This window comes from Panonychus citri, unplaced genomic scaffold, assembly GCF_014898815.1.
Source record: "Panonychus citri isolate SS breed McGregor unplaced genomic scaffold, ASM1489881v1 Contig00142, whole genome shotgun sequence".
Lineage (NCBI taxonomy): Eukaryota > Metazoa > Arthropoda > Arachnida > Trombidiformes > Tetranychidae > Panonychus > Panonychus citri.
The window spans coordinates 1-16,615 of record NW_026515547.1 but is presented as its reverse complement, the minus strand read 5'-3'; the positions used below and the strand labels follow the sequence as shown (position 1 = coordinate 16,615).

Here is a 16,615-nt window from a genome sequence, read left to right as displayed (position 1 = left end):
CACAATTTATAACAATTAACTTTTCTTTGATCTCCATGTATCAATTGATTCCAACAAACTGAGAACCATCATCAATTATTTGACATGTGATTGGAAAGATTGAAACCTGAAATCGACGAATCTGCCAACGCATAGATCTAAGGACAATGGAGGAAACAATTAAAGCCACAATTTAAGGAGATTCATTCAATTACTTACCAAAAAGTATTCATCCAAATTGATCGTGCTGACGTTAACGAAAATGATCCTAATGAGATGGATAAGCGAATGTGTCAACAATATTATAACATGGATCATGGTTGGAATACATTTAATCAACCAAGAGGAAGTTGTGACCTTACCTTTCATTTCCGTTCTGGTGTTCAAATAGACTCTCTCCTTTACCTTTTACATCACGAACAGAAATACCTTTAGTTTGGTCGAGAATCAGAAATAGTTCAGTTTCATGGGAAAGCCAAAAAGAGTTGATTATGGTTGAATATCCAGTATCTTCGGTTAACCAGATTCGTATTGGAAATTGATATTTAATTGAGAAAAGGCAAATCGATCCATCCATGTAGCCGACGAGAAATGATTCACTTTCAGGATTAGGATGATGAGAAATACAAGTAACCGGATGATACATTTCATCTGAGAAATAAGTGTATTTAATTACTTCCATTGGGTCAGCAGAATTTTCCAGATACTTCGAATATCGATAAATTGAACCTAAATTGGTTCCAATTAGATAATTCCAAGAATCAGTTGGTGAACAATCAATGCAAGTGATTGAACTTTCAGAATTTCCAATGTAACTGGTCGGTAAATTGACGACCATTGAAATTTGAAGTCTAATACAACTTCCTGGTCTCAAGCCAATGGTTACTTGTTGTAAGGCCGATAAATCGTCAACATAAGATTCAACAATTAACCAAACAATTATCTTCCCACTTTCATCAAGTGAAACAATTCTTTTCGCTTCCGTATCATCATTAACTTCAAATCTGTAAAATAATTGTAAGATTGGTGCTTGATGGTAATCAGTGTGTTTACCAATCGCTGTTGTAAATGAAGGATTTCTCAATGTTAGATCAGTACTGATCAAGAGCAATTTGTTCACTTGACTGTGTTGATGTGAGGGTTCCCTTAAATCCCAGGCCACGAGTGAACCATCAACGGAACCAGCGATTATTAGGAATTCATTGTCAGTAATAACTTTGGTACAATTAAATTTACAGTGTAACAAATATTCACATTTTCGAGGTTCTAACAAGTTCCATACCAATATTAACGATCCAAAGAACTTATTTCCGTCAACAGAACCATAATTAGTGACCACATAAACGTATCGACTATCGGTCACAACACTATTGATCTGAAAGTGTTTATAATCATCAGGAAGGTGATAAGAGATGATTAAATTGTTTGGCTCTAATCCATAGCTCGGAATTTTTGGTGGATACATTGACCCAGAATTGTCGATAATAGGATGACCATTGGTACTTGAATAGGAAAAGGTTTTACTCGATATAAGATTTTTAGTTATCTTTTCACCGATTTCAAGAAAATGGGACAATCTAAGAATATCAATATTATCGATTGGCGTGGGATTGGATGGACCATCAGCAAGATTCGAACGAGCTGGACATTGGATATTCTTATGAGTTGAATTGATTTCATCTGATTGACATGAAGATTCAGAAGTTTCCACTGTTTGAATAGCGATTGTATTAACATTATCAGGACCGAGTAAATGTTTCAAGAGATTATTTGTTCTTAAAGAATCATCGAGATTTGAATTCTCGATTTGCTTTGATTTCATTGATTCGGATTCTTTTTGATTCTGTAAAGAATCATCAATGATTTTATTACCATCAACCTTTATTGTCGGAGGCGGTAAAGTGATTTCCCATCTAATTATTGACGGTTCTTTTGAATCAGTTGATTGTTCACTAGATTTCAGATTTTCAGTCTTTGCAATTGATTTCGGCTTAGTCAAGCTAGATAATGAAATTACGGGCGAATCCAATGAGCCTAAGGACGAGTCCTTATCGTTGGGTGTCTTCATTTCATTGTCACTTTCGTACTCTTCAAAATCAGATTCATAATCCTCGAAATCATCTGAATAATCAGCTTCTGTCACTTCTTCGATATCATTAGTACTTTCATGGCCACTCAGCGAATTGTCAGTTTCAACTTTATCCAATGTCGAACTTGTAATATTCTGTTTTCTTTCTACAAACTGTTAGAAAAAAATAATAATAAGAATTTCAATTTGAAAGAATATCAAAGATTCGAATAGAAGAAATTTCTACCTTTTCCGTTTCTATTTCTTGTTGTTGATTAACTAATTGATTTGATTTGATTAGACTGTTGGAAGAGCTACCATGGGTTCGATTAGCAGTTCCTGGTCTAATTGATTTATTTTCTGATTCATCTTTTCCTGATTGTAGCTCATCTGATGGACGTTGATGATAATCATCAGGTTTGACAATCTTTAAATCTTGAGTTGATTTCTTTTTACTCGAATCATCATTTAATTTGATTACTGATTTCTCCAAACTTGATCGTGATTTAGTCGCTGTCTTAGTTTCAATTCGAGACAATCGTCTCTCATTTAATTTTCCAGTTACACCAGAACCAGTGATCGATGATTTCGATGTGATCTTTGAATTGGAAACATTGGATTTCGCTGGAATCGTTGTTTTCACCGTTGGTCGAACCTTAATCGACGATGTTGGCGTTTTAGTCGAAACCGTTAATTTAGATGAAGATTTAACTGGAATCTTCTCATTGGTTGAAATTTTATCCTTCGTCACATTTGATATTGTAATTCTAGAAGATACTCGAGAATCGATTTTACCATTAGCACCAACTATCGTTTTCCTATTAGTTGGTACACTCGTTTTGGTTACCTGGACATTTGAGTTGTTCTTAACTACTTTAGAGGTTCGACTGGTTTTCTCTGACCTTGAAAAATGTAAAACTAAATTAATTTTCTTCAAGGAAACTCAAGAATTAAAATTACATCATAAATGAACTTACATTTATTATTATCTCCGAGAATCGAATCACATTTAACAACAATTACCTGACAATCTACCTGTCAAAGCTCATCGTCCATTTCATGTTGACAAATCATTTGTTTTGTTTTCATTCAAAAATTCATCACGATGGTGATCAACTAATTCATTGCTCATGCTGATAAATCATGATTGCTGATTAGGTTCGAACACCAATAATAATAATAACCTCAAAGGCGAGAAAGAAAAAAAGTCGAGTCAATTAATTAGTTAATTACCCTGATAGAAAATCGTAAATTTCAAGTCCAATTGATCATTTGATTTGATCATTTCAGATTCATTATGAAACTCAATTGTAATCAGAAATTTTGTTTCACTTTCTAAGATTTACTTTCCATTAAATCTCATGTATAGTCTTTGGTAATTTAATTGTTACAACCATTGGAACAATTAAAAAAAAAGGTTAACCATTTGCTGTATTCCTATTGTTCCTATTGAATTTTTCCAATCGATTATTAGTCATAAATTGGCTCTGATGATTGTTACCCTTTTTATTAAACTATTAATAAATTACTACCTTTTGGATTGAAAAAGGAAATTAATTGTTGAGTAATAAAAGTAAAACAATCAATTGTTGGCAATTAAAGTACAAACCCTAAGGTGAGTTCTCAATCACCTGAGTGAGTTTGTTTTCATTTCTGTCAAATTTCTTTAAATTAGTAAACATTTAATTTGATTACTTTTCTCCTTTAAATTGTTTATTTTCCATAATTTGTAACCAATTTAAGAAGATTTTTAATTGCCAGTTTAATTACTAGTGTTGATTTGTTTCTCTTCTGGTTGAACATCAAGATCTATCTTTGTGTAAACAATCACTTCTCTTTTCTTTCTGAGCTTTTTTTCTCTATTATTTTTTTTCTCTATTCTCATTTACTCATATACTTTTTTTGTTCGTTTTTTTTTCATGGTGTTTTGTGTTTAAATCTTTTCTTTTCTCTGAGTTGAGAGCTATTATTTACCTCCACCGTCATCACCAGCCGCCTCTCTCTCTTTACTTTGCACCATAATCTTTATATCTGAGGCCTAAATAAGAGAAAATTAAACCTGATGCCAATAAGCAAGGACATAAGTGCTTTAGAGTTGAAAGAACAGGGCAATAAATTGTTCAGTCATCAAAAGTACCAAGAAGCCCTTGATTATTATTCCCGTGCCATCTCATGTGATCCAGCAGATTCCAAGTATTTCACCAATCGTGCCCTGTGTTACCTTAAACTCCAACAATGGGAATTATCTTTAAAAGATGCTCGTAGAGCCTTAGACATGGACCCGAATTCAATAAAGGGTCACTTTTTCCTTGGTTCAGCTTTACTCGAAGTTGAAGCTTATGATGACGCCATTAAACATTTACAACGAGCCTCTGATTTGGCTAGAGAGCAGAAGAAAAATTTTGGTGATGAAATCGCTTCACAGTTAAGGTTGGCTCGAAAACGGCGATGGAATCAATTGGAAGAAAAGAGAATCAAGGAAGAAATTGAACTACAAACCTATCTAAATGATCTCATTAAAAAGGACAAAGAAAGACAATTAGAAGAGGCTCGAACAACAACCAAAGATGATGAAAAATTGGCTTTAATTGAGAATCAAGTTGAAGCCAAAAGTCACCAACATGTATCAGAATTGAATGCGCTTTTCAGCCAACTTGATACTAGAAGGCGAAAGCGAGATATTCCCGATTATCTTTGTGGTAAAATTAGCTTCGAGGTGATGATGGATCCAGTTATCACTCCCAGTGGGATAACCTATGATCGTAAGGTAATTGAAGAGCATCTTCAACGTGTTGGACACTTTGATCCGATCACTCGAACCCCGTTAACCGCTGAACAGCTTATACCCAATTTGGCCATGAAAGAAGTGATCGATACTTTTCTCGCTGAAAATGATTGGGTAACCGAGTGTTAAACTAATCAAATTAAAAACCAAACTGTGTTACAATTAAAGTGTAACCGTGAAAATTAAATCACAACACACAAAGACAAACATATATTACTACCAAACAATTTATCGCCTTTTCCTTCAACATTTACTGTGACATTGAGAAAACCAAAACAAACGCTTCTGTAAAGAAAACTTTCCTTTCTATTATCATAATTAACTAATTTGTTCCCTTAATTTTTTTCACCCTTATTATATACTTTTCATCATCAATCAAATATCACTGTAATTGACTGATTTTTTTTTCTTCTCTTTGTTTCAATTTTTTTTTCTAAAAAAATTCATCTACCCTTTGAATGTAATAATGTAATAATATTAAAATATAATTCTGCTTTTTAATTACTCTTTCTGAACATTTCAACTCTTGAAGAAAAAAAAAATTCACTAAATTCATTTAATTCAATTGTTCACCTTGAATATGTGAATGTGTTTACCTGTCGAATGATTTAACTCTTGAAGATTTAATCGAAATTAGAATTAAAAGTTTGTATGTAAACAAATTAGAATTGTTGATGTAGTGACATTTCCCATTCGTAACAGTTGATTGGTGTTGTGATTATCTTTTAACAGGCCAAGTGTATTTAATCAACATTTTGATAAGTTAATTAGTCAATTGTGTAAAATACAAATTAAAACAGAAAAATACAATTCACGGGATAAAAATATAATTAAGTTGTATGTGTGTATAGAAATTAAAGTAGTTATAAAGAAATTTTCTCTTATATAAATGAAAAAGAGGAAAACAATAACTGTCTCAATGGATTAGATAAAGAGGTGGCAGCGGCGGTGGAGATGACGACGGCGACGGATTTAGAGAGAAAGTATAATTAGTGACAAGTTTCCTATAAGATGATGATCATGACGATGATGATTAATTTAAAATAAAATGAATTTTGTTTTTATCAAAAAGATGAAATGTAAGTTGTTGAGAGAAAGCGTCGGTGTTGTCTTTTCCATTTGAGCAACAATTAAGAGAGACAGAGAGCTAGAGAAGGGCAGATATTGGAGCATAGTGATTAGTTGATTGGTGGAAGGAATTTAAAAGATAAATTCTAATTAAGTTGAGAAAATGGCAATGATAATGGACTCCTATCTTTCAAGTCTTTTTGAAATTCAGTAATAATAACAGTAACATTGTTGACAGTTACAGCTTCAGATGAGAAATTATTACTTATATTGCTAGATGAACTAGACTTGATATTGTTGGTGTTGTTGTTGTGGTTGTGGTTGTTGTTGTTGTTATTGTTCACGATGGTGTTGCTTTTAATGTGACTATTACTGGTTCCAAGTGAGTTACCATCATGGTTTAAATTTTTTCGGTGTTTATTTTGCTTGTGGGAAGATGAGTGTCTCTTTGTTTCAGGCCCAGAATCGCTGTCCACTCGACCGCTGCTCTCTTTTCCATTTCCTTCTTTAATTGGATCATTAATCTTTTCTCTAGAATTATGATCGCCATCTTTATCTCGTCCGTCTCGACTTCCATCTCGGCTTCCTTCTCTACTCTCCCTTCCACTACCATTGCCATCTTTGGTTCGTCCATGTGATATTTTCAACAATAAGTGTTGCTGTTGTCGAGCAACTTGCTGAGCCACCAGTTCAGGATTAATTCTTGGCTTACGGGTACTGGTTCCTTTTCGAACATCACACATTAAACATTTAAAAGCTTCGGCAGGATTCTTATAAGTACAAACGGTACAGTCCCATGTATTCTCATCTTCCCGATTGTTACCACCACCACCACCTTCCGCCATCTTATCCATTGGTTCAGCTTCAATTTTTTCATTCTTTTCTTTTTCTTTTGTTACCTTTTTGTCACGTTTACGTTGAGATTTAGTTACCTTACCACTAATGCTTCCACTACCACTACCACCTGTAGCATTAGAATTATCTGGAGATGAATCTCTTGCTGGGGGTGTTGAGGGCCTAGATTCCTTGTTAGCCATAGAATAAATAAAAATTAATATCACATAGGTGAGTTGAAAAGAACAAGAGAAAGAAAAAGAGAGAGAGAAAGAAAAAAAATATTCAGTGTAAGAAGATCAAATCAGTGATAGAAAGAGGAGAAAGATTTCAAGAACAAAAGAAGAACAATCAATCAAAGATTTAACAATCAAGCTGATTAAAAGGTTAAACACTCGGTAGATGAAAGAACAAAAAACAAGAATTGGATCACTTTTGTCAGAATAAAATTGTGACACTAACAGTTTGTTGTCGTTGTCGCAGTTAACTGAAAGCACTTTAATGTTGGTGGCAGTGGAAACCGAGATGCCCGATGATTGGGTGGCAACAATTAACTCCAATTAATTAACTTTGGTTTAGTCCTTTTTCTACTCACAATTAAAGGAACTAATGAAGATGAGGATGAAGATGAAGTGATGATGATTAAAATGGAATAAAAAATTTGAAAGATAAACTGAAAGAGCTTCTTACTTTTCTTTCTTTCTCTCTCTTTGTTTCCATGCTTCTCAATTTCGATAACCGCCAATTTTGTAATTCTACTAATTTGGAAAAACTTTTATTCTTTTCTATCCAAACAATTAAAAGTCTCAATCAAATTTAGAAATGTCCAATTTTTCAACAAATTGATTGATAACATTTCCATGGTCATTTCCAATTTTAAATCATTCCAATTAAGGTTAATTAGTCCCGGTAGAAATAAAGATTTAATCATAGTTAATCGTTAGGTGGTTAATTGTAACAAGAGTACAAACAATTAATTTCTCTCATTGGTGTTGGTGTTGACATTGAATAAATTGTATATATAAAATAAAAAAAGATGATTAAATTTATCATATAATATTGCTAATCAAAATTCAAATGTTGAAGATTTTAAGTTGAATCCTTGTTGTTGAATTTGCCATGTGATGGATTTGCAATTATGGTTCTGGTAATTTAAATTTGTTCAATCAAAAATAGTTGATAATAATTAGACAACATGTAAAACACATACACTTCATTCAGGACAATTAATTGTTGTATTATGTGGAGATACAATGGAGCAAAAATCTGAATATAACTTTTATTTATACAGCCAAAGACTTTGATTTTGTCAATCACTTGGTTGACCAAATCATTTGCACAGGTAATGATAATCAGGTAAAGATAATTAATCAAAAGACCATTTCAATGGATTGGATTAACTCGTGATAAATGATAGGCTATTGATTAATATCATATCTCTGGTTAACTTTATCTCTCTCTCTCATTGATTATAATCAACTGCGTGAATGATTTGATTTAAACAGTTGATTGTTTAACTCACAGTCTTTGGCTTGTATATTGACTGATTAACTTTCTTTCTCTTTCTGATTAATTTGTTGATTGGAGATTATTATTATTATACTAATAAAAAAAAAGTTAATTGCATCTATTAACATTGTGAGAATTTGTTCAAAGCTCGTCATGTTTAGGCCCAGTGAATTCTTTGTGAGAAATATAACCATTTCGATCTTTATCCTCATTTTGGAAAATTTCTTCAATCAAATTGTCATGGTCAGGGAGATCTTTCAATGTTGAATCGGGAACATTAGGTAATTGTTTAGTTAGATATTCACTAATCTATAAAAAAGAAAGAGAGAGAGAGAGAGAAAAGATAAAAATTGATTAGTAAAAAAAAATAGTCCATAGGTTAGGTAGATGGGAAAAGAATACAATCAATAGAAAAGAAGATAATTAAATGGTTTCCAGGGGACACAATTAACTTACTTCTTCCCTTGAAAGTTGATTATCACTGTTGGAATCAATTTCTTTGAAAACATTGACCGGTGGTGGACCATCTTCAATGGAAACACATTCAACCTCAAAGAGTAATGTTGCTTTAGGTGGGATCTTATTACCAGCACCATTGTCACCATAGCCAAGGTGTGAAGGAATAGTTAATTTCCTCTTTTCACCGACACACATATCAAGTAATCCTTGATCCCATCCTTGGATTACCTGATTAATTCCCAATTGAAATTGGAAAGGTTCATTACGAGAGTAACTAAAAACATAAACCAATAAGATAAATATAGAGAGAGAGAGAAACAAAAAGAGATGAGAAACAAAACCATTGAATTTACATTAAATCTACAATCAAATAGATACAATAATAGAATATAATTTGCGTAAATTAACTCACCTAGAATCAAATTCAGTTCCATCTAATAAAGTTCCTCGGTAATGCATTTTAAGTAAATCACCTTTACTAGTAACACGATCACATTTTGTCGGTTTGTGAGTAACATCAATCTTCAATTCACCTTCCTCTTCATCACAAGAGACAATTGTAATTGTTGCTGTTAAAAGAAATAAACATCCAACCAAAGGACAATTTAATCTGAACAACATGTTGGTCTAATTGTGTTTAAATCACAAAGAAGTGAAGAAGAAGAAAAAGAAAAACAATTTAAAAAAAAAGGAGAAATGTGAGTAATTCTATAAGAAGATGAAGAGATTTAAAGACACGTCAAGTTAATGGAGAAAAACAAAAACTGCCACAGTGGAGTTTAGATTATGTGGTGGATGAGAAAAAGAGAGAAGAATAAAAAAACAGGTTGTCATCCGTTGGGCAGAATGATGAAGATGATGGTGGATGATAATTAATGATAAAAGGTGAGCTCTTTCCTCTTCCTTAACTGATTAATGGGTTCGCTTAATCAGGGAAACAGTAACAATCTCAATTAGTGATCAATTGGTTAAGAATTTGGATTCATCTCTGTTTCTCTCTTCCAATTGACTGGAATCGTTTTTCCGATTATAGTTGATTCATTTGATTCTGATTGTTTTGATCGTCGAAAGTTAATTTCTTGGTGTGGCTTTTTTTTTAGCAATTTTTGTTTGGTCGAAATTTTCAACTTGTTTTAAATTGTTTAGATGATTTCTTTTTTTATCTACAATTAGAAAGGGTTTAGGTTAAATTGGTGGGATTTTTAGGAACTTTTTTGATTGATTGAAAATGGTTACATTTTTCAATCAAAATGGTCTTGTTTTTGTTTAATCTGAGAGGGGAAAATTAATCACAGGTAATATTGAAGATGATGAGATACAATTTAGGTTTAAATTGTGAATGATATGAATTACACTGATGATTGAATAATTGTTACAATATAAATTGAGTTGGTAAAAGGAAACAATTTTTTTGTACAAGTTTTTAAAAAAATTATCAGTTCAGTTTGTATGTATGAAAGAGTAGAGATGTAAATATGGTGATTAAAGATGATGATGATGATGATAATGATGATTTATCCTTTCATGAATGTTGGATCTTGTTCAACTCTTCTCATGAAATTAGTGTACCATTGTTGGATAATTGAAAGTGGAACATATTGTTCATTTGTATTGGGTAATATGGTTCGAGCAAATGAACAGGTATAATTGAATAAATTTTCCGCTGTTTTTGCTGCATAGGTAACCAGTGAATCTGATCCCATTGGATTGACTGTTATATCAGCAGTTAATTGAGCAATTTGAGTTAATGGTTCACATGAGATACCAATCTGAGCATATTGAGCAACAATGGGTTGAGAAAAGGCAAAAGTGTTCGCAGGAGTTGCATTTTTTAACTTGGTTATCCTAAAAATGGCCGATGGTTTATCATTTGAAATGTAACCCAAGTATTGCCATGTAGGTGGACTGGTTGGGTCAGGCCATGAGAAATAGACACTTGCACCCATCTCAACAGGTAAGGGTGAGGTTCCGGTGAGAAAGACGACAATGTGATTAAGACTCTCAGGACTTGGTATGGTTATCAAAAATTTACCAGCATCAACCGGTTGGAAATCAGTTTGAACCAAACGACCGCTCACAATTATACCAAAGGCAGACATGGTTAATTTTGCAAATTAATTCCAATTTCTCAGATGAACACTTTCAATTTACAAAAACAAGAGTTTCAGATGATTAACAATCAAAACTTGAATTTGCTTCTAAGATTCAAATGATTAACTAAAATAATTAAGTTGTTTTGAAGAAAATTCGATTGATAAAAAGAATCAATTTCTTGTTAAAGGCTAGTTAATTAAAAATTTTAATTCTTAATTCAGTTTTGTTTAAAAGTTGAAATTCCAACTTGAGATTGGATTTTTTTCGATATCGGATAAATATTCAGATATATTTTGTATCTTTTTAGAATAAAAGTCCTAAATTAGGCGCGCGTTTTGAATTGGATTTTTCTCTTTTCCTTTTTATAATTTTTGAATTTAATTACTTTCTTCAATTAAGTCTATCGACTATTTATCCAACAAATTAAGTTATGTTTTCTTAGATGAATAATTTACTATATGGTTCATAGAAATTCATTCGAAAGATTTGAACCAAAGCTCCCTTGTAATTCTGTTTACTAAAGACAAAAAGTTCATTTATTCCTGAAGTTAAGATGATGAAAATTACGAATTCTGTATAAACTCAACGAAAGATTTCAAACTGTATAATTTTGTCGAAATTTTACAACGTTAAAGTACTAAAAAGTTTTCCATTTCGAATAAGTAAACATGAATTTTCGATCGACCAGGTTAAATATCAAAGTTTCATGATCGGCCGAATTTTGAACATCGAAGTGTTCAGATAAATATTAATATTCAACTATCATTCTTTCACATGTATTCGTAACATTTAGCATTTCGTCAATATAATCGACGAACCATTTATGTATATTTCTCATGTCACTTTCGAATAATTTTTTTTTGGTCTTTAAACATGAGACAATTTGGAAGCCATTCGTCAACCATTCAACCAATTTATGGTAAAAACTCATAATTACTCAGAATCTGTGTTACTAATGATTGAATCTTGAATCAATTAACTTGAATATAAATCAAGGCGATGAAACTATTTCTCTAACCTCCATGAAAATATATGTTAATCAATATTCGGAAACAGTGACACAATATGAATACTAATGAACAACCGGAAGAGTTTTTTTTTGTCCCTAAGAAACAAAACAAAATATTTCTAAAAATAATAATGATCAGAAATGATTTCGTGCGAATCGTTTACACGATAACATCTTTACACTGACTAATCACATTGAGCAAATACAATTAAAAAAAATACATGTACACACATCGTCTAGCACTGATTGGGAAAAGATCACTCGTATTGTAAAATCTATCGATTTAATCAAGTTAATCATGATAATAAGCGATCGGCTGATTATCATGATATAATAATCAACATGTCCAAGTGCTAAGATGAGCCAGAAAAAAATATTTCTACCCTGAAAATCAGGTTGAAACGATTGACCCTGAAGTTGGAATTGAGTTGATCAAAATCAATGGATTAACGGGAAGATAATGATGGTTATAACCATCATCAACAATATGATATATCATATTGTTGATGATGATAAATATCATTATCTAGTAGGAGGAAGAAGCAAAGTGTTGTTGGTAAATAAAAACAAGAAGATGTGACAACCATTGAAGTGAAAAGATATAAAAGTTTTGGAGAAGTAGAATTTTTTTCTCTCTCTTTCTTTCTTTTCTTTCTTTTTTTTTCCTAATAACAATGATGATGATGATGATGATGATAATGATAATGTTCAAAATTGAATATATGTCACGACCTGTTTGCGTTCTGATGATCAAGATGATAAGGGTGATAGAAGATCAATAAGACCAATTTATTATATTCGATGAAAATTTTGTATCACTTTGTTCAATGATAATCGGTTATAATGATGACAGAATTTTCTAAATTTAATTTCTTCACAATTCTAGAATAAATTCTAAACTGAACTTTACCTTAATCACGATCATGCTATTCCTTGTCCTTGATTTATTGTCAAACAATTTAGTGTTGATTGGATTCTAAAGGGTAAGATGATGATGATGATAATGATTACCTTTCATTTGAATGCTCATTTTAAAAGGTTAACCAAACCAACACCATGATTATTATGGTGATGATAATCAACGATCATCATTATCATCACCATCATTATCAAGACCTTAAATACCCTCAAAAAAAAAAGTTGAGAATCTGGAAACTAAATCAATGATCATTCAAGCCTATTATTCAAATTACAGGTAAAAAAATGTGAAGGAAGAGTAACAAGTAAGATGAAAAAGATAATGAAAAGGATCATGAAGATACACCTGAAGTGATTGTAATTAAAAGGTAAACAATGAAAAGTTACCTTTTACCTTTAATCAATTTCATGGAATCAACAATAACAAGTGATCAGAAAAAAAAACTTCAACAATCAAGAGTATGAAATAATTGGTTTCATGAATATGAGAAACTTTGAATAACATGATGATGATGATGATGATTATGATGATAAAGATGATAAAGATGATGAGCATTTGTTTGTATTGTTTATTCATCATCTTTATCATCAATTTTTTTCGAAAAAAATTACGCATCAATTATTTTCTTATGATTTGGTTCAATAATCGTTCACTATTCTCATGCTTATGTTTACCTGTCCATACCTCAGATCATCTTATCTGTCTACATCTCTCTCTCTCTCTCTCACCGTGTATTGATCTTACCTGTAACTGTACTAACGGTGTTTACCTGTCGCTATTTTCCAGTTACGACACCACCACAACCAATAACAACAGCAACAACTACAACTAGTGAATAAGTTTGTTGATGTTATTGTAGATGTTAAGTTAATTGTTCCCGGTTTCTAATAGTTTGTTGATGTTGATTGTTGTTTTGATCATGTTTTTGTCAATCAGTTGTTGATCGTCAACCAACATACAAGACGATAACAACAGTTATCATCATCACAGTTAATTTAGATACTCAGTTTAAAAGTTTCTTACAACTTGTTCAATTCAAAATTTTTTAAATTATTTTTGTGTTATGAAAATTTGGATACAAAATCAATCAACTTATATGTTAAATTGATCATCAGTAAACTTTTCAACTACTTTTTACCACTTTTGATACTGAAAATGATTAACTTATTGTTATAATGATTTACCTAAGTGATCAATGAACAATTTGATTATTTACTCTAATTTATTTTAATTGTAAATCAATTATTCAACAACTATTAATAGTACTTGGAACAATTGGATTAAAAAAAAAAGTTCATAAGAAGAAATTTAATTAATTATTAATCATCTTCTTTTCTCATATCTTAATTTGTGCTCTCTCGCTGAAGTTTTTTGTTTCAGTTTTTTGTTTATTTGTTTTGTTTTCTGTTTGATTGGTGAGCTTAATTGTTACAATTAAGCTTTAATCAATCAACTTGATCTTCAATTAATCAACCTGGCTAATTCAAGGGAACGTCGGGAAAGGTATTCAACCTTTGGCCGTGATTCTAGATCCAAATTAACTAGTCGATGGGAAGTAGTTCTAGTTTTAATTGTTGTTGCAGCGGGAATTGTTATCACTACAATTGCAGCAATCAAAGCTAAAGGTAAGTTAACAATTAGATTAAGATAAATACTAGTTTTTAATTTTTCAGGATAATCAGTTGATTGCTATAACCTTGGAACAATAATTGACTTGAAAAAGTTTTCCAGGAAGTTTAATTTTTCATTTTCATTTTGATTCTTCTTCCTTCGTTGAACAATTAAGAAGTAATCAAATTGATTTTCTTTTAATTCTGTTAAAGATAATGATGATTAACAAAATGATATCATTTCTTTCTGATCAACAATTAACATTAATTAACCCTGATTATTGAAGCATAAGCATTGGATGATTAAGGTAGCACAATTTTTAATCATTTACAATTATTGTTACATTATCGTTTATTGTTAATAGTTGGTAAAATAATTTGTTTTCATTATTAAACATTCACAATTAACAATTAAGGTAAAATATCAAATGATACAATGTAATCAAAAACATCGTAATCAAAGGTAATCAAATCTAATTAGTCTAATTGAGATCAGTATTTGCTTGACCTCTTTGATTGTTACAGAAAAGAAACTTTTTTTAATCACAATTATAATCATGTCGTTGTAATGATTAAGAATTGAGATTTAATTATTTGGCGCCAATAATTAGTCTAAATTGTCAAGTCTCAACAATCAATTATAATCACAAACAAACAATCAGTTGATTTTATTAATAGATTAATTTTCAAGGTATCAACTAAAATCAATCAACTCACAGGAAGTTATAATCAATTCACATCACAATTTAATCATGATAATCAAGCTAATTACCAAAACAAATGAGTTACCTTAAAATGGAAAATTTTAATTGTTGTTTGATTAGCAGATAATTACGATGAAAAAAATTTCTAATTGTTAACTAACTAACTGTTGATTTTACTGTTGTTCATCAATATAAGCTTAAAGCCTTAACTATCATTAAGAATTGATGTTCAATAGTTAATTGTTGTTATTTTTTGTTTCTCTTTTTTTTTAATTGTTCATCATTAACTTTGTTATCCATTTTAAGAAAAAATTTTTTCTTGTCTTCTCACTTAATGGTTGATAAATTATCGTAATGATTTAGTATTTTAAATGATATAATCAATTGCAGTTGCTTCACTGATTGTGATTAAATAGGGTTACCCGTTATTATCATTGTTTAATCAACCAATATTGGAATCACGTTAATTGTTGATAAATTACGCAAATTATTATTATAAATTGTTTGTTATTTAACTATCGAGGCAAAGTAATACACAATTGTACAATCTTAACAATTTAAACAAATCAAGAAAGTGATCACTATATAATTTTAATCGTGTTTATTTGGTAACAATTAACCCCTTGTGTTCAAATTTATCTGATTACATGTTAATCATTATAATTGTCAATGGTTACTCTCTCAATTCTGATTAATCAACCAAGGAAATGCAAATAATTAGTATCTTTTTGTTAACAATCATGATAATGATGATGTCTATTAGTTGATAATGTTACTTTTTGATTAGATTGAATTGATTAGTTTTAAATTGTATTGATCAATTTGATTATTGTTGATGTTTAGTTTTTTTTCCGTTAATTTTTGATAATGATTTTACTTTTTGGATACACTTTTGATTGTGAACGATGAAAAAATTAATCATTGACTTCGTTGTGAGTGATTAGGTGTTGAAATTAGGAAATTGATAGTAAACAGACAATTAAGTTGATCAACTGATTGAATTTAATCATGAAAATGTAGGAAAAAAATCACTCACCATTTCAATCCATTAAAGTGCATTCACGAATCTGGTGTTTATCATCACAATTTAATTCTTATTTTAATCACAATCATTTTTTCTGACAATTAACCATCTAAATCAAATCGAAATGACTTTTTTTTCCTTCATCAGTTGTTTAATAGACTAAGAGTAAAAATCAGTTCAAAAACAGATAAAGACAACAATTTAAATAGTCAAGATTAAGCTTAATTATTAGAATGATTTAAAAATAATCAATGAGTGAAAACATTGATTAAGAAATTAGATGAAATAAATTAAGTTTATCCATAGGTGATATTTGAACTTAAGTGGTTATTATTATGTATTAGTTGATCCTAATTATCTTGGTTGATTGTTAATGACTTCTAATCACATTCACCGCTGTTGTATGAATTATCCAATTGTTCAGTAGAAATCAGTAATTTATTTAATCATCTTAACGGAAGACTGACCACCGACAAGAGAAAATGGAATAAGAATTTCAATTGTTGAACTTTCTTGACCATCGGTCAAAGTTGTTAATAGTATTACCTTGATA

At 30.7% G+C, this 16,615-nt stretch overlaps 5 protein-coding genes across 5 annotated transcripts; 1 reads left to right on the top strand and 4 right to left on the bottom strand.

The window, feature by feature from the left end:
• Position 1: 1 nt before the first annotated feature.
• On the bottom strand, positions 2 to 3,554 carry LOC128396013 (cytoplasmic dynein 2 intermediate chain 1-like). Its single transcript, XM_053356514.1, has 5 exons — positions 3,025 to 3,554; positions 2,295 to 2,949; positions 342 to 2,221; positions 199 to 247; positions 2 to 137 (listed from the first exon to the last, which is right to left on the bottom strand). Coding segments are annotated over exons 1-5 (2,652 nt in total). The 5' UTR covers positions 3,027 to 3,554; the 3' UTR covers positions 2 to 71.
• Positions 3,555 to 3,766: 212 nt separating this feature from the next.
• LOC128396021 (E3 ubiquitin-protein ligase CHIP-like) lies at positions 3,767 to 5,333 on the top strand. The gene has a single exon (XM_053356535.1). It carries the CDS (start codon positions 4,110 to 4,112, stop codon positions 4,959 to 4,961), a length of 852 nt encoding a protein of 283 aa, XP_053212510.1. The 5' UTR covers positions 3,767 to 4,109; the 3' UTR covers positions 4,962 to 5,333.
• A 217-nt stretch (positions 5,334 to 5,550) lies between these two features.
• On the bottom strand, positions 5,551 to 7,469 carry LOC128396020 (RING1 and YY1-binding protein-like). Its single transcript, XM_053356534.1, has 2 exons — positions 7,425 to 7,469; positions 5,551 to 6,925 (listed from the first exon to the last, which is right to left on the bottom strand). Exons 1-2 carry the CDS (start codon positions 7,452 to 7,454, stop codon positions 6,047 to 6,049), a joined length of 909 nt encoding a protein of 302 aa, XP_053212509.1. The 5' UTR covers positions 7,455 to 7,469; the 3' UTR covers positions 5,551 to 6,046.
• A 169-nt stretch (positions 7,470 to 7,638) lies between these two features.
• On the bottom strand, positions 7,639 to 9,328 carry LOC128396023 (FK506-binding protein 2-like). Its single transcript, XM_053356542.1, has 3 exons — positions 9,115 to 9,328; positions 8,700 to 8,976; positions 7,639 to 8,552 (listed from the first exon to the last, which is right to left on the bottom strand). The coding sequence occupies exons 1-3, from the start codon at positions 9,321 to 9,323 to the stop codon at positions 8,385 to 8,387; spliced, it is 654 nt and encodes a 217-aa protein (XP_053212517.1). The 5' UTR covers positions 9,324 to 9,328; the 3' UTR covers positions 7,639 to 8,384.
• LOC128396025 (protein OPI10 homolog) lies at positions 9,275 to 11,036 on the bottom strand. The gene has a single exon (XM_053356543.1). The coding sequence runs from the start codon at positions 10,799 to 10,801 to the stop codon at positions 10,217 to 10,219; it is 585 nt and encodes a 194-aa protein (XP_053212518.1). The 5' UTR covers positions 10,802 to 11,036; the 3' UTR covers positions 9,275 to 10,216.
• Positions 11,037 to 16,615: the final 5,579 nt, after the last annotated feature.

Bases quoted from the DNA above. Each gene is read 5' to 3' on its own strand.
- LOC128396023 (XM_053356542.1), bottom strand. From the start codon at position 9,323: ATGTTGTTCAGATTAAATTGTCCTTTGGTTGGATGTTTATTTCTTTTA. The intron at 8,977-9,114 runs GTGAGTTAATTT...TTATGTTTTTAG, and splicing joins GGAACTGAATTTGATTCTAG to TTACTCTCGTAATGAACCTT. The intron at 8,553-8,699 runs GTAAGTTAATTG...TCTTTTTTATAG, and splicing joins ATCAACTTTCAAGGGAAGAA to ATTAGTGAATATCTAACTAA.
- LOC128396013 (XM_053356514.1), bottom strand. The intron at 2,222-2,294 runs GTAGAAATTTCT...TTTTTCTAACAG, and splicing joins AAGAAATAGAAACGGAAAAG to TTTGTAGAAAGAAAACAGAA. The intron at 248-341 runs GTAAGGTCACAA...CCATCTCATTAG, and splicing joins CACCAGAACGGAAATGAAAG to GATCATTTTCGTTAACGTCA.
- LOC128396021 (XM_053356535.1), top strand. From the start codon at position 4,110: ATGCCAATAAGCAAGGACATAAGTGCTTTAGAGTTGAAAGAACAGGGC.
- LOC128396025 (XM_053356543.1), bottom strand. From the start codon at position 10,801: ATGTCTGCCTTTGGTATAATTGTGAGCGGTCGTTTGGTTCAAACTGAT.
- LOC128396020 (XM_053356534.1), bottom strand. From the start codon at position 7,454: ATGGAAACAAAGAGAGAGAAAGAAAGAAAA. The intron at 6,926-7,424 runs GTAAGAAGCTCT...ATGGCTAACAAG, and splicing joins AGAGAGAGAAAGAAAGAAAA to GAATCTAGGCCCTCAACACC.